General features: G+C 37.6%; 1 protein-coding gene across 3 annotated transcripts in view; it reads right to left on the minus strand.

The window, feature by feature from the left end:
* The window catches only part of grm4 (glutamate receptor, metabotropic 4), a 217491-nt gene that overhangs the window by 33190 nt on the left and 165985 nt on the right, over window positions 1-18316 (minus strand). For all 3 annotated transcript variants that reach the window (XM_048198947.1, XM_048198946.1, XM_048198948.1), the window contains 3 exons: window positions 9200-9400; window positions 2656-2792; window positions 121-1056 (listed from right to left, as the gene is read on the minus strand). In XM_048198947.1, the coding sequence (XP_048054904.1) occupies window positions 121-1056; window positions 2656-2792; window positions 9200-9400 (1274 nt within the window). The remainder of the gene's footprint in view (window positions 1-120; window positions 1057-2655; window positions 2793-9199; window positions 9401-18316) is intronic.

Consider the following 18316-nt stretch of genomic DNA (forward strand, 5'->3'; position numbering starts at 1 on the left):
GAAAATGGACCACGCTGAATGGCATGTTTTGTCGGGAGCTGAGGCGGTAAATGCTGTCATTACTTTAAAACGCTTGATTCGCAAGGTCTTGAGGAGTTGCGTTCACTCATCTGCTCTTACCTTTTCCGTTGACTGCGATGTCCCGAAGAAAATGGGGATGAAAGCGAGCCAGATGATGCAGGTGGTGTACATGGTGAAGCCGATGGGCTTGGCCTCATTGAAGGTCTCGGGCACCCCTCGCGTCTTGATGGCATACACGGTGCACGTCACCATCAGCAACATGCTGTACCCCAGAAGGCAGATGAGCGACAAGTCTGATATGTCACACTTTAGCACTCCACGTGCCATCTCTGGATCTGCCGTGCGCTGGTCCTCAAAGTCAACGAGAGATTGAGAAGGGTCCACTGCGAACCAGATGCACACCCCTAGGAGCTGAACGGAAATCAAGCTGAACGTGATTACCAACTGCGAAGCCGGGCTGATGAAGCGTGGCGCGCTGACAGTCATTTTTCCCTGCTCGAAAATCCGATAAATCCGATTGGTTTTGGTGAGCAGCGCCGCATAGCTGATGCTCATTCCGAGCCCCAGGAAAATTCGCCGCAGCGAACAGATCCCTACATCTGGGGTCGAGATCATCAAGAAAGTGGTAGCGTAACACAAAAAGATTCCCGTAAGCAGGACGTAGCTGAGCTCACGCCCGGATGCCTTAACAATTGGCGTGTCATTGTAGCGAATGAAGGTGACCACCACAAAAAGGGTGGCTATGATGCCAAGAATAGCAATCAGGACCGGTATGACTGCCCACGGTGAGCTCCACTCCAGCTTCACGATTGGAGTGGGCTGGCAGCCTGTGTGATTCTTGTTAGGTCTTGAATCATAGCGGCACATCTTGCAGGTGTAAAGGTCAGCCTGATACTGGTAACCGTCGCAGCGCTCGCAGTGCCAGCAGCAGGAAATGCCCTTAACTATCTTCTTGCGCCACCCGGGTTTGCAGGGCTGACTGCAGATGGAAGACGGCACCTGCTTCCCTCCACCTGGCCACTGCATCGTCCGCATCTGAATCACAAAAACATATTTACCATTCATCTCGGTTAGAGACAAGAAACAATGTTTAACATCTCAAATGAGTGTTTTCATTTCCTCATCCACTGACTCATTAAATTAATTCTTGGGGATCTCAAAGGAGCAATGTTAAATTGTCTTCCTCAAGGCTATACTTCAATCCTTATTCAGAAACGATGCGTGCGTCAAGTTCACCAAAAAGTGAAAACTCTGTCACTGTTTGCTCATCCTTATGTCGTTCCAAACCCATATGCTGTTTTTTTCCCCCATGGAACAATAAAGAAAAATTTTGTGCAGCTCTTATTGTGCAGCCATAAAAAGGACAGCTTAAAGTGATCAGGACAAAAAAGCCCATATGATTTGTGTGCTATATTCTGAAACCGTATGTTTGACGAAGAGATCGATATTTAAGTCTTTATTTACTAAATATTATATTAATAGTAACATCACTGACAGTAAAGCATCATTTGATCTCACATGTGTACAATGTGATGTGCCATTTTAAATTCTGCCTCTATGTTAAGCCTGTGACTTAAGATTTAATTTGACCAACTAGCAGTTAGTTAAAGCTAATCAATCTCACTTTTCTTATTTAGATTAGACTGATATACCTCTTTTTTGTAACTGACTTTACAAAGTTAGGATCAGTCTTGAAGAAAAATCTTGTCAATTGATTCTTTGGGATCTCAAAGGAGCAATTTTAAATTGTCTTCCTCAAGGCTATACTTCAATCCTTATTCATAAGCGATGTGTGCGTCAAGTTCACTAAAAAGTGAAAACTCTGTCAGTGTTTGCTCATCCTTATGTCGTTCCAAACCCATATGCTGTTTTTTCCCCCATGGAACAATAAAGAACAATTTTGTGAGGAATTATTTTGCAGCTCTTATTGTGCAGCCATAAAACGACAGTTTAAAGTGATCAGGAGTTGTAAATCTCCAAAAAACACAAAAAAGCCCATATGATTTTTGTGCTATATTCTGAAGCCATATGTTTGAGGAAGAGATCGGAATTTAAGTCTTTATTTTCTAATTATACCAATACTAACATCACTGACAGTAAAGCATTATTTGTTCCCACGTGTGTACAATGTGATGTGCCATTTTTAAATCCTGTGGCCGGTTGCATAAACTTATTATATATGTTAAGACTGTGAGTTAAGATCTTGTTTGACCAACTATCAGTTAGTTAGGGCTAATCAGTCTCACTTTTCTTGTTCAAATTATACCAATCTACCTTTTTATGTAACTGACTTTTCAAAGTTAAGACCAGTCTCTAAGAAAAAATTAGTAGACTTTAGTTGTAAGACTATGCAACTGACCTTCAGATTACAATGGCATTCATTTCAGTCTGTCTTTCACACAAAGCTATTCAGAAGATTTTGCACACACACTTTTATAGTGTATGTTTTGCCCTGTTTGGAGCTTGAACGCTATTGTCACTGTTTACTGTTGTTGTATGGCAATAACTGATAAAGATAAAAAAAAAAAAACACTTTTGTGTTCCCCGGGAGAATATCATAACAAAATATGGGGTTGGATTGGCATGAGGGTGAATAAAAAAAAATAAAAATAAACTTTTTTTGAATATGCTTACATTTAGGTAAAGTTGGTCAGTCCAGTGGCCAATGATTTTGTATTCAGCTGTTTTGTTCTTTATCTGGTACTGGTAGATATCGTAACGTCCTGGGGCATCTCCGTTCTCATTGAACTGCACCGGATTGCCAGCTATCCCTGAAGATGAGAGCAGAGAAATCTGATTAAAGACATGCAAAAAGTGTTCCAACACCATATACCTTCACATTAATGAGCAACCGCTCATGTGCAGACATATCCAGATCAGTGTCCAAAATCTGTGAACAAAACTCAGCTGAGATTGATGGTGAGCTGGAAAATGCAATATGTTTAAACTGGGCTGAATGTGCTATAGCAGTCAATTTAATAGACCTTTGGCAAAATGTATAGCTTTAGAGGTTATTTAATGCTATATTTACACCATAGTGCATAGAAATGAGCATTTCAAAACCACTTACTTGTAATATAACTATGAGCATTGTATCTAGAGGAGAAGAAAGAACCTCATTTAAACCCGAAATAGAAAAAAGAAAAAAAAAACCTTGCATTACCACTGCTTAGTATAAAATGCATGGGCATATTTATTTAGCTCCATATAAACAAGTCGAAATTCCCTTTGCAGATATCTAACCTCAAGTACATTGAGTGCAATTTCTATTTTGCCAGAGCAATAGCTTATGGAAGGAGGCAGGCGAGGTGGACAGGATAACAATGGTGCTGCATCCCATGATGCATTTTAGATTAGGTGCCTTATTCTGTGGAAAACCCTGCTGTCTCAGGCTTTAAAGTTTTGGTTAAGCTATCTGTATTCCAAGCACCTGACCGTGTCCAACTTAATTCCCTGGACCCTGTGCAGCCGAGTCTACGGAACAATAGCAATAGCAAATTGTGTTTTCACTACTTGTGTTTGGGTTATAACTATTCTAAGGCACAATCCACATGAAATTCTCACTGAAATCTAAGGCTGATTATCAGCAATGGTGGATTTCTGTTGATGAATATCCATTCTTCTTTGTGCAGGCTTGGAAGCTGCGAGAGGCTTATTTCAAACTCTGATGAGTCAACCGCTCGGGATTAAGGAATTACGATTTTTTACAGCTATGCTTGGTGGCGGTGCAGCACACCATATAATGCAGACATATGTAAAGGATTATGAGAATTTCATAAAGACAAAATATTCATCAAAACAAGAGAGTGCACATGAAATGATAGAGATTCCCACAGTAAGCACTAAGTTACTTACTCAAATACCAAACATCAGCGCCAGGATTGGGTATCGTTTGAATTTTAGCAATTCCGATTCAGATTCTTATAGATTCCTAGTTTTGATTCCAATAAGGTAAAAAATAAATAAATAAAAAAATAAAAAAATTCACATTTATTTTTGCAAAACTTTTCATTGCAGCTGTATACCATGAACATAAATCAACAGGCAAAAAAAAAAAAAAAAACACACAAACTTTTGCCAATTGTTTTAACAAAAAATACCACAGCAAAAAACAACTAGCCTAGCCTAATAAAGTGACAAAAGTTATTCAGTCAAGATCAGCGAGTTAATTTTCTCTTTGTCTTTCATTGTTTGATTATCGTTAATTACACAGACGGCAGTAGGATTATTATGCTGCTGTCACTTTAAGACTGAATGCAGAGGTCCAATATACTGTGTTTTCTTTCTCAACTGTTCACTTAAGACAAAACCGACTGTGTTTATTAGGATATTTTGACAATTTTGTGTGTATTTGTATTGATAAATAACTCATTTCATTATTTGCGCACTGAAAGGCAGCTTTCTGTGTGCTTTGGATGTGTGCACACCACAGAAAACACAAGTCTTATTGCACTTTAATAGTTTAAAAATCACATAAAATGTACACAAAGAAATCGATAAGAGGATTCGAATTTTTAACTTTATAACAAGTATGATTATACATGATTCCTGACCGAATCTGATTCCAGAATTGGAATTTTTGATTCCCAACCCTAATCAGTGCACAACTTGTCCTACACATTTGTGCAACTGGACATGAGTGATGGCTCAAATCTTGTGGGCAGTAGTTGTGATATTATGCATCTGATCATAAAATGTAAGATTTTTACCTCACAAACAATAAAACAGGTGGGGAAAAATTGGCTTACACTGAAGGTGGGATTTATTTAAAGATAGGGGTGAGCTATTTTTCCTTGAGCTAGGAATAATGTAGCATTGCCCTGGCTAGCAGCCATCCAGAACACCCTAGCAATCTCCCAGAACATCCTATCACCACTTAGCAAGGACCTAGCAACCACCCAGAACACTCTAGCAGTCACCTAGAACACCCTAAGCAAGGACTTAGCAAGCACCCAGTTCTTGCAACCACCCAAAATGTCTTATAATTGTAACCATCCAGAGCACCATACAAACCAAATAGCAATGACCTGGCAACTATCCAGAACACAATAGCAACCACCAAGCAATGCCCTAGCAACCACCCAAAACAACCTAGCAACAGCATGTAACCATCTAGAACACAATACAAACCACATAGGAATGACCTGGCAATTATCCAGAACACTCTAGCAACCACCTAAAAGACCCAAGCAACAGCATGCACTAAAAACACTTTATTAAATGGCAACTTTCTGGTTGCGTGATGGTGATACTGAAAAAATGTAGTAGAGCAAAACTAGCATTATGTATTAACATTTATTTATCATGCAGCATAGGGCTCTGACTCTACCAGGAAGATAGCACTAAACAGTGAACTGTCCCCAGACATATATCCTTATTAGAGCCGTGAGTGTACTCCACAGCATCAAAGGGTTGAGAGTTTCCCTCTGAGGTTCATTTGATGAGACACTGTACAGCACTTCAAACAATGGAATCAGGGAGAAACACAGGTAGACTTCCACCTCCAGAGAGAAGGCTTACCACTCAGCCAAGAGATCCTTCTCCAACCAAAATATTCATCCGAGAAGACACATGGCGCTGTCAGCATCACAATAAGTTTTTGTCCTAAAGAGTATTGAAAATTATACTACCAAGATATTAACGTTTAAGAATGACAGACGACTAGCAGATAGATAGATAGATAGATAGATAGATAGATAGATAGATAGATAGACAGATAGATAGAAGTAGTTATATCCAGGATTCAAAGTAAATGTAAGCTTGTAAACTTCATCTTAATGAAACTGAAAATTTAAGTGTAATTTTCTACCAGCCATCAGCAGAACTTTAAAACCCATTTTGGCAGTAATTTATGATGTTAAAAAAGACAATGTGGAGGAAACCTGCAATTTGAGCTTTGGGAGCAAAGCCAGCAGTTTAAAGGCCATCACACTCAGTAGACTTACAAAGAAGAAACCATTCTGGACAAGAGTGAAGACTGCACTGAGAGAAAAGTGATGGGGCCGCCTCGTTCAATCTCAGACTATTGAAGTCTCTAACTAACCTCACTCAAAGTCGGTTCAAGAGAGGAGAACGGGGTGTGGAAAGTAGCGCTGGAAACAAGCAATGCGGAGTTACTAGACAGTTTTGCGAGATTTGAGACCTGCTGTGTGTAGCCAAAGCTGTTTCAAAACTGTCCCTCTCATCAAGCCCATGGTTATATAGCAGTAAATCGCTGCCAGACACTGGATCTCAGCTCAGCTGCTGCTAACGTCTGCCATGACCACTTCTGAACTGGCAGGAGAAGTGTTGCACACTGATTGCATTCTGAGCACTCTCATAATTATCAACATATCTGTTCATTAACAGAAATAGAATGACACTGAGTAATATAAAAGCTGTTGATTTGCAGTAAATAGGGTTAGAAGTGTAAGATAGAAGTACTTGTAGAGCCTCTTTCAACTGAAAAAAAATAATAATGTTAATTTATAGCATAATTTATGCTTGAAATAACCCTATATATATATATATATATATATATATATATATATATATATATATATATATATATATATATATATATATATATATAGGGTAATTTCAAATAAATGCTGTTCTTGTGAACTTTCTATTCATCAGAATCCTTATCACAAAAAACAAAACATTAAGCACCTGTTTTCAACATGTTACTTGAAATAGATCTGTTCATTAACAGAAATAGAATGACACTGAGTAATACCAAAGTCCCTTTAAGACAAGTCATTTCACTCGGCGGCCATCTTTGAAACGCCTCTCGGGCATCCTGGGCATCATGCAGCTCCTATCTCTTTGAATGGGGAAACATCAAATTCTCCAAAACTGTTCAACAACCTTACGATTAAATTTCATATTTGAAATCACCAATCAAATCAAACAACAACTGTCTCATAATTTGTTTTCCAAATGCTCAAATCATGACAAAAAAACCCGGTATTTTTCAGGCTGGATCAAGCTAATGCGCATGCGCAGACGTAAATGCGCATCTCCTGTGCCTCATTTCGGTTTGGTAATACCAAAGACTATAGAATAACACAAGACATGTCACTCGTATTGTTTTGAATGGGAGAAAGTGTAATGCGCAATATGGCGGAATAAGTCCCGCCTTCTAAAAAATAAGAGCCAATCACCGACTGGTAAAGTCATCACGTCACTGGAGATGCGCATTTACATCTGCGCATGCGCATTAGCTTGATCCAGCCTGAAAAATACCGTTTTTTTTTTGTCATGATTCGAGCATTTGGAAAACAAATTATGAGATTGTTATGTTGTTGTTTGATTTGATTGGTGATTTCAAATATGAAATTTAATCGTAAGGTTTTGGAGAATTTGATGTTTCCCCATTCAAAGAGATAGGAGCTGCATGATGCCCAGGATGCCCAAGAGGCGTTTCAAATGGTCGCCGAGTGAAATGACTTGTCTTACAGGGACTTTGGTAATACAAAAGCTGTTGATTTGCAGTAAATAGGGTTAGAAGTATAAGATAGAAGTGCTTGTAGAGAATCTTTCAACTGAAAAAATAACAATATTAGCATAATTTATGCTATACTTTGAAATAACCATATATATATATATATATATATATATATATATATATATATATATATATATATATATATATATATATATATATATATATATATATATATATATCCAAGAACAGCATTTATTTGAAATAACCCTATATATATATATATATATAGGGTTATTTCAAATAAATGCTGTTCTTGTGAACTTTCTATTCATCAGAATCCTTATCACAAAAACAAAACATTAAGCAGCTGTTTTCAACATGTTACTTGAAATATTTCTTGAGCAACAAATCAGCCTATTTGAATGATTTCTGAAGGATCATGTGACACTGAAGACTAATAATCGCTGCTGAAAATTCAGCTTTGCCATCACAGTAAGTAAATTACATTTTATAAGATATTAAAATAGAAAATATTGGTGATTATAAGAGACTTATTTCAAAAACAAACCCCACACTTTTCAAACAGTACTGTATATACTTCATTTTGAAAGGAAAAAGCTACTCACTGGATTTGAAATCTTTTAAAGAAAGACCACTTTTGATGTCTTTTACTCACATAAAATCAACCAAAGTGTGCTTGGTGGTTGAACGTGTCAGTCAGACCTTTGCTTTATATATAAATGGACAGAATAGGCTACAAAAAATACCAAAGCTAAAGAGATCAAACCTTAAAAACAACAATACTAAGTCACGCATAAATGTGAACAGCGCAGAATTGCAGTTACCGATTACTGGCTCAGTTCGACCACCGAGTATAATTCATTAAAACATCAGTTCTCAACTGGTCCCCAAAGAACTCCCCAATCAAGTGTTTATATTCTGAGCTAACATCTAACTACTGCGGTAATTGTCAGGCACTTCATTAATTCAATTAGATCTGCATGTTTTCTGCTGGAAAAACGTCATGGCCTATTCAAAAGCAGATGCTATTGACTCAGTAAAAAGCTCAGTAGAGAATCATTCAATCAAATGCACTAATGATTGAAGGGCACTTGGTCAGAGAACCATGTGACAGATCAATCTGCATAACAGTTGACCCAGTTGAAAAAACAAAAATGACCCCCGAAAGTCATATTCTATTAGCCGGTTACACTTCAGAACTGTAGGCCACATCATCATGGTCCTCTGAGTAATTGTGAATACTCAGTAAATTAATTAGTCATACTGCCATTGATAGTCCAGGAAGAACATGTCCAAAGGGTGTTGTGAGCCCACTGCAAACTGCTTTAATTAACACATACATGGCTCAGGAGGAACCTTGGCTTGGGTACGTTAAGCACATATCAAAATACTTTTCTGGGGAGCAGTCTGTCGTTCCTCAGGGCTTCTGTTGTTTCTCACAACTCTAATCCATTCCAGCAGCTAATCTTCGTAAAACCAATTGTTGACAATTTATGGCCAGGGTGGGGCTTTATAAAAAGGATTTTGGACAGTTTTCAAAAACGTCTCCTGTGAGAGAGCCGTTTTAAAATTGTTATGCTGCAATGAAGAAACTTTAATTCACCGTCAGAGGGATAATTATGCAAAAATCCCATTTCTTAAGCACCCATAAACAGATGTTTGCTCTGTACTGGTAGGTCTGTCAAAGGACGAACAGAAGAGCGGTAATGCGGAAGGTAAACCGCTTACCTGAAATCTTGACATTGCGGATGTACTTTAGCAGGAGGGCTCCATCAACAGGGTCCATTTTGGAGCAGAGTCCCACCTTGCCAGGGCACAGGTCTTTGTGCATGTTGTGGAGGGCGTGCGCCATTGCGTACACTGCATCAATCACGAACATCACCTTTCCTTCTTGCTCATAGGACGAGTCTTTTCCGATTCGCTCTTGATCTGACAGAAAAAAAGAAAACGTTTGCATGAACATCAACTGAAGTGTCTTTGGATTTTGACTGAATTGTCACACTTTTGGAAGCGACTGATGTTGCACAGCTTGACGCTTTTCTACACTGGATTCGTCAAAGTTGCTTGCCACCTCAGAATCTTCAACTATTAAACCAATCAGCCCAATCAGCTGTGAGCTTGAGGCAAGACTTTAGGTATATTTTTGAATTTAAGAAAATAAAATAAATAGTAAGATACATAAAATCTGGTTTCACAGACAGGGCTTAGATTAAGCCAGGATTAGGCCTCATTTAGGACATTTAAGTAGCTTTTATAAACATGCCTTAGAAAAGAAAAAAAAAAATCTGCCTTAAGCAAATGTATATAATATATAATATTTAAAAGAAGCAAAATAAATTTTTTTCTTTGCCGAAAATACAATAATAGTAGTTCTAATGTGATGCAATCAAACTATTTAAACTGTTCCTGCCTCAAGATTGTATTTCACTTCTCAGCCAAACACAAGTGTCTTATTTTATGAAATATTTACAATTGAACTGAAGGAGTATTAAGTAATAGCTTTTGAGACAAAGATGAACATACTTGTAATTCACCAACTGCAAAGACAACATAATAATTTCGAGCGTATTGCTTCTTTAACAAGCATTGTGTACAGTGGTGTTACAGTTTTATCAAGGGGAAATCTTTACACATCAATTGAAACAACACCACAAGCGGTTCAGATAAAATAACAGTCAGGATAAGAAAAAATGAAAAGTTACATTAAAAGTGAATGTTCCTTCATAAATGAATGCAGATGATTAGGAACAAAAAGTAAGCAATTTCCAGAACAATGACTAAACCTGGATTTTAAACACAAAGGATGTAATTCTGCCAAAAAATAGTGCACATTTTCATTAAAAATAATAAAGTCGTTATTTTTGTTTTGTTTTTGCACACAAAAAGTATTCTTGTCGCTTCATAACATTAAGGTTGAACCACTGTAGTCACATTGACCATTTTAATGATGTCTTTACACTTCTCTGGACCTTGAATGTGGTAATTCCGTCACTTTCTATTGGAGAAAAAAAAAAACCTTGGATTCCATCAAAAATATCCTAATTTGTGTTCTGAAGATGAATGAAGGTCTTATGGGTTTGGAACGACATGAGGGTGAGTACTTTATGACAGAAATTTCATTTGGTGAACTAACCCTTTAAAGTAGCAGCTCAATGTTCTGCAATGCTCAATCATCCTATCATATAGGTAATGGACACATATGGAAATGTGTTAAGACTACTAATCTGAGTTATAAAATCATTACAGGGGTGTAAGAATGATCTGAAAAGGGCACATTATAAATCTCATCAAGCTCTCTTCACAAGTATGACACCATTTTAAATGCCTAGTTGCTACGGATACACTCATTTGAGATACCATTAGAATGTGTAAAGAAGCATCATTTTAGCATTTTTGTCATAAATGTTTCATAATTAGGCCTAAAACATTGTGACAATTATGACATAATATAAAAATTTATATTCAGGCACAGCTTGGGTCATGAATATTAATTATGTGATTCACTGAAAGGTGAATATCTTCAATAAGAATATATATTCTTATATAATAGCAATTCATGCACCAAGTAAAAAGCAAAATAGAATGAATAAATAAATTACAAAATTCAAAATAACAAAATGTTTATCTTTACTTTCTCACCAAATATTGATATATTAATTCAGTTAATTAATTTGCATACTTAAAAATAATTGATTGGCATCCCTATATATATATATATATATATATATATATATATATATATATATATATATATATATAAATGAAAATGAAATAAATAAATAAATAAAATAAAATGGGGAAGGACAACCCATTGGCTTGTACAGCTGTATGTGTAAAAGGTTGTATTTGAAATAATTTCTACAAGGCTTGTTAAATAGTATTTAAATAGAAAGGGGTAGAAAATAATCAAATATCTACAATATGCTACGAGTTGTCGTCTCACATGTTCAGTTATCTAAGTCCCGTATCTTGCTCTTCATGCCATGGATAAATGAAAGAGGTCTGGTAACACGAGGGTGGAATAATAGACAGGGAGACAGCAAGCAAGATTAATTATCTCTCAGTGCTCATATAATCATGCCAGACAGCTGTATATTCATTAGAGCTGGAGTTGCTCAGCTTGGGTTTTTTTTTTTTTTTTTGTAAGGTCTTAATTGCAAAGGAGCTGTTTCAATTATGACCCTGCCAGAACAAACCGGAGAGATAGCTGTCAGATGTCAGGTTGGCAGATTGCAGGGTACACTCTTCAGAATAAAGCTGTGCCATTGTCATTTTGGGTTTCTGCCAGCATTTACAGTACATTTACAGTATTTCCAACAACTACAAAAACTGAAAGAACAATTATTACTCTATACAATAGAATTCCTTTCAGGTTAATGCCGCTTAGTGCAGTATTTTATTGTTGTTTGAAATTTCAAAAGGCTGGTTTCCTCTTTTACTCAATACTCTTTGCTGGTTTGCCCAAGACAAACCCATCCATATCCTTTCTCTTCCTATATCTGCAAACCTTTTCTTATCTAAACAAAGCCACAGTGTTTTTTTTTTTTCTTTTTCCCTTTTCTTCTAGAAGCTGCTGTTAGTAAAGAAATGTCTGTCCTATTCTTCTAGGGTTTCTAATCACCAGCACTTCAGCTTTGCCTTAAACGGAAAGCCAATGGTAATTTAACATCCTTGACAGTCCCTTTGCATCTTGAAAACCCTAAATTAAAGAGGCAGGTTATGCTTGTATAATTGTTCACCACAAGCATAACTATTTGGGGGGTGGGGTACTGTTTGAGTTCCGCCGTGGGTCTGCTTGCGAGAAAAAAAATCCATTGTGAATCTCTCGCACTGGGGGAGGATGGCTAGCCCACACACTTGTTAATGCTCTGCATACGCAAACACACACAAACACATTAGTGCTCTCACTGACAGACAAACTTACACATACATGCTGTTTGTCTTCCATGTGCACACAGAATCCTTCTAATGCAACATAGTTAGAGGCATAAACTCCAAACTCTGAGGACATCCACAATTTACAATATGTGATGTTAACTGATTTGCTAAAAAGTTTTTTTATTTAATTTTTTATAAAATAATTCAAACTCTAAGTAGCCTATTGTAACAACACTGAAAAAAAAATCTAATATAAGAACATAATTGCAGAAAAGAAAATAGATTTAATTAATAAATAATATAATTAATAATAAAATAATTTGAAATTAATAAAATAGTTTTGATTTTATATGGTATAGAGCATATATATATATATATATATATATATATATATATATATATATATATATATACACAGTGGGTACGGAAAGTATTCAGACCCCCTTAAATTTTTCACTCTGTTATATTGCAGCCATTTGCTAAAATCATTTAAGTTCTTTTTTTTTTCCTCATTAATGTACACACAGCACCCCATATTGACAGAAAAACACAGAATTGTTGACATTTTTGCAGATTTATTAAAAAAGAAAAACTGAAATATCACATGGTCCTAAGTATTCAGACCCTTTGCTCAGTATTTAGTAGAAGCACCCTTTTGATCTAATACAGCCATGAGTCTTTTTGGGAAAGATGCAACAAGTTTTTCACACCTGGATTTGGGGATCCTCTGCCATTCCTCCTTGCAGATCCTCTCCAGTTCTGCCAGGTTGGATGGTAAACGTTGGTGGACAGGCATTTTTAGGTCTCTCCAGAGATGCTCAATTAGGTTTAAGTCAGGGCTCTGGCTGGGCCATTCCAGAACAGTCACAGAGTTGTTGTGAAGCCACTCCTTCGTTATTTTAGCTGTGTGCTTAGGGTCATTGTCTTGTTGGAAGGTAAACCTTCAGCCCAGTCTGAGGTCCTGAGCACTCTGGAGAAGGTTTTCATCCAGGATATCCCTGTACTTGGCCGCATTCATCTTTCCCTCGATTGCAACCAGTCGTCCTGTCCCTGCAGCTGAAAAACACCCCCACAGCATGATGCTGCCACCACCATGCTTCACTGTTGGGACTGTATTGGACAGGTGATGAGCAGTGCCTGGTTTTCTCCACACATAACGCTTAGAATTAAGGCCAAAAAGTTCTATCTTGGTCTCATCTTATTTCTCACCATCTTGGCAAACTCCATGCAGGCTTTCATGTGTCTTGCACTGAGGAGAGGCTTCCGTCGGGCCACTCTACCATAAAGCCCCGACTGGTGGAGGGCTGCAGTGATGGTTGACTTTCTACAACTTTCTCCCATCTCCCGACTTCATGTCTGGAGCTCAGCCACAGTGATCTTTGGGTTCTTCTTTACCTCTCTCACCAAGGCTCTTCTCCCCCGATAGCTCAGTTTGGCCGGACGGCCAGCTCTAGGAAGGGTTCTGGTTGTCCCAAACGTCTTCCATTTAAGGATTATGGAGGCCACTGTGCTCTTAGGAACCTTAAGTGCAGCAGAAATTTTTTTGTAACCTTGGCCAGATCTGTGCCTTGCCACAATTCTGTCTCTGAGCTCTTCAGGCAGTTCCTTTGACCTCATGATTCTCATTTGCTCTGACATGCACTGTGAGCTGTAAGGTCTTATATAGACAGATGTGTGGCTTTCCTAATCAAGTCCAATCAGTATAATCAAACACAGCTGGACTCAAATGAAGGTGTAGAACCATCTCAAGGATGATCAGAAGAAATGGACAGCACCTGAGTTAAATAGATGAGTGTCACAGCAAAGGGTCTGAATACTTAGGACCATGTGATATGTCAGGTTTTTTTTTGTAAGATTAGAAAGCATGAAGCTCGCAGTATCAGTCAAGTTACCCCCCTGACATAACCAACGGCAACTCATTATGGCAAAGACATTTCAGATTCTAAATAAATGACTTTCAAGTGATTTGTTTGCTAAACAAGGAAGCCTGAATGTGTCTTTCTGTCTGTCACGTAAGAACAGACCTCATTCATGCAAGCAGATTCGAGATTCTTCTTTTCCTTTTAAAGGGGACATCAGAAGCAAAATTCACTTTTACATGGTGTTTGAACATTAATGTGTGTAACCAACCACCCTATAATCATAAAAATCCACCCACTCTTTTTTTTTTTTATAATACCCATAAATCAGAAGCAGTGTCTAGAAACACGCTGTTCCAGTTTTCTCCCTACAATGATGTCATTGTAGGGAAAAGCCCAGCCCTTTGGTGACAATCTCTGCCCTGTTAGCATAGATCCCACCTGGAGTGCGCCGCACACAGTCCGCCATGTTTATACCCTCACTAGAGCAGCTAGTCATAAAATATCTCAGCTATTTAAACATTATAACTGTTGTTTTTGGCTGTAATAATAAACTCCCGGCATCTGAGCCACCGTGGATGGAGTGGATTCATTTCATTTGTGAAGGGAATGTGCCCAAGAAATGAGCTAAATTTGAATATGTTTGAATATCATTGTACTCTGGACTGCTTTGCAAACGAGGGTTGCTTCTCAAAGATGGATCAATACCAACTCTTCATGATCCAACTTCATATCCAGAACACGCAAGTATCGCACTTTATAATGTCTGTTTTTGCAAATCTCCTTTCTGAATGTGCTAATGTGGCTAAAGTTAGCATTGTCTCTAACTGTATTCACAGAGACCAGAGCTTGTTATTTTTTTTAACCTGAACATGCTCACCACCTGTACAATTCAGAAGCACACTTGTATTACTTCTTAAAAATAAACAAAACTGATGAAATAGATCTGATATCTGTGAATACAGTCAGAGACAATGGTAACTTTAGCCGTACAGCGTGCTAACAAGAACATTCACAAAGTCAATTTGCATACCTTCACAAAATATAATGTGCGGTACTAGCATGTTCTGAATATGAAGTTGGACAAACAGTTGGTATTGATCGATCTTTAAGAATTCTACTCACTGTGTGAGGTTCTCCACAATCCAGTCTTTAATGTTGGGGTATTCGACTCTTCACAGCTTATTTGCATTTAAAGGGACACACACAAAAACTGTGCATTTTTAACATGGTATAAAAATGATCTGTGGGGTATTTTGAGCTAAAACTTAACATTCACACTCTGGGGACATCAGAGACTTATTTTATATCTTATAAAAGGGGCATCCAATGTCCCCTTTTTAAGACGGATGGCCCGCTTGAAGTTGCATAATGCCACCTACTGCATGACAACTGATGAAAAAAAAAAAAAAAAAAAAAAAAAAAAAAGGGAGAGTCAATCATTTTAAAAAACTGCTTAATCATCCCTGATACTGATCCTTGTGACTGGCTCGGGACATCCCTATTCTGCATATTTATATCTTCATAGGGGGCATTTTCTCACACACACACACACACACACACACACACACACACACACACACACACACACACACACACACACACACACACACACACACACATACAGTGGTGGTCAGAATTATTGGCACCCTTGGTAAATATGATCAAAGATGACTGTAAAAATAAATCTGCATTGTTTATTCTTTTGATCTTTAATTCATAAAATTAGCAAAAATCTAACCTTTCATTGAAGGAAAAAAATTTAAAGTGGGGGAAAATCACATTATGAAATAAATGTTTTTCTCCAAAACACGTTGGCCACAATTATTATTATTCAATACTTTTTGCAACCTCTTTTTGCCAAGATAACAGCTCTGAGTCGTCTTCAATAATGCCTGATGAATTTGGAGAGCACCTGACAAGAGATCAGAGACCATTCCTTCATACAGAATCTCTCCAGATCCTTCAGATTCCCAGCTCCACGTTGGTGCTTCTTCTCTTCAGTTCACGCCACTCATTTTCTTTAGGGTTCAGGTCAGGAGACTGGGACGGCCATGGCAGAAGCTTCATTTTGTGCTCAGTGACACATTTTTGTGTTGGTTTTCATGTTTGTTTTGGATCACTGTCCTGATGGAAGATCCAACCATGGTTCATTATAAGATTTCTAGCAGAAGTGGTCAGGTTTTGATTTTTATCTGTTAGTATTTGATAGAATCCATGATACCATGTATCTGAACAAGATGTCCAGGACCTCCAGCAGAAAAATAGGCCCACAACATTAAAGATCCAGCAGTATATTTAACCGTGGGCATGGGGTACTCTTTATCCATGTATGCGCCAAACCCATCTGGTGGGTTTGCTGCCAAAAAGCTCTTTTTTTTTAGTTTCATCTGACCATAGAGCAGAGGATTTTTCTTGAAACCTTCCCAAAAAACTTGTGATGTAGGTGCTGTTTGATAATTTTTTTTTAAACTTTCTGAGACTTAAGACTCAACTAATCTCTGCAGTTCTCCAGCTGTGATCCTTGGAGAGTCTTTGGCCACTCAAACTTTCCTCCTCACCTCGCATTAGGTCGATTTAGACACAAGTCCTATTCCAGGCAGATTTGTAACATCTTTAGTTGATTGGAACTTCTTAATTATTGCCCTGATGGTGGAAATGGGGATTTTCAATGCTTTAGCTATTTTCATACAGCCAGTTTCTATTTTGTAAAGCTCAACAATATTTTGCAGCACATCAGAACTATATTTTGTGGTTTTACTCATTGTGATGAATGACTAAGGGAATTTGGCCTTTGTGTTTCCTCATGTTTATACTCCTGTAGAACAGGAAGTCATGGCTGGACAACTTCATGTTCATAATCATCCTGGTGTGCTAAAAAAAAAAAAAAATTGTAAATATGAATGGGAATATACTTCAGAGATATTTTACTCATAACAAATTCTAGGGGTGCCAATAATTGTGGCCAACGTGTTTTGGAGAAAAACATTTATTTCATAATGTGATTTTCCCCCCCACTTTCAATTATTTTCCTTCAATGAAACGTTAGATTTTTGCTAATTTTATGAATTAAAGATCAAAAGGATAAACAATGCAGATTTATTTTTACAGTCATCTTTGATCATATTTAAAACCCCTTCCCTGTACACACAAAATCCTACATATCCGACACAACTGCAGGAACAAACTCCTCATCCTGTAGATTCTAAACACATCCACGTTCGCTAGAGCAGGGTCTTGGGCCGTTTGAAGAATCCTTTTGCAATTAAGGGAGGCATCTCAGAGAGTTTGTCTGGGGCTGAAAGGTGGCAGAGATGGGGGCCGTGACAGAGTATAGCACTCTCGTAACCTTTGGTACCTCTCGCTGCTCCAGGCCTTTAAAGACACTATCTGTCCTGCTCTGAGGTCTCTGCTCTCACAGGGAATAATGGCTCTGACTCTCCCTATTTGCCAGAAAAACCTCCAGAGCCTTTTGTCTCACTTAAGTCTCTTGTTTGTGGTTTCAGACGAGTGATTTTATTCTCAAAGGGTTTTGTGGAAACTCAGCTGTAGCCTTAATCTCAACAACAGTAAAAAAAAATTCTTGATACAAAGCACTTTTGATTCAGACACAACGTGAGCGGTCTATAGAAATGGCCGGGGTGTGCACGCTATTCAAGGAGTGCCAGTCTCTGAATGCACTTACTGTATAAAAGCAATCCATTAACTTCCGACGAATGAATTAAAATTTTCAGTATGGAGATAGCAGCTATAATTGATTCAAAGGACAGAATGACTGCTTTAGATGTTGCATACATTAGTTTTGGATCTTGGACCTCAAAATCCCTCCAGCAATCAAAGAAGAAGGGTAATTATTTCTACCCTTTCAAAACTAATTCAGGTAATATTTGTTGAGAGGCTTCAGGGTTTTTTTTTTTTTGTCTTGGGTCCAGACAATCTAAATCTTAAAAGTACATATATATATATATATATATATAAAATCTTAAATGTAAAACTTTATTTTAACAGTCAGTTTAAATGTTTGTTTTAGTTTGTAAGTCATTATTTAGCTTTTATGCCAAGCGATTCCCGTTTCACTTACTACTCAAGGGCACAATTCTGATGACTC

The sequence above is a fragment of the Megalobrama amblycephala genome, linkage group LG8 (genome assembly GCF_018812025.1).
Source record: "Megalobrama amblycephala isolate DHTTF-2021 linkage group LG8, ASM1881202v1, whole genome shotgun sequence".
In the NCBI taxonomy this organism is placed as follows: Eukaryota; Metazoa; Chordata; class Actinopteri; order Cypriniformes; family Xenocyprididae; genus Megalobrama; species Megalobrama amblycephala.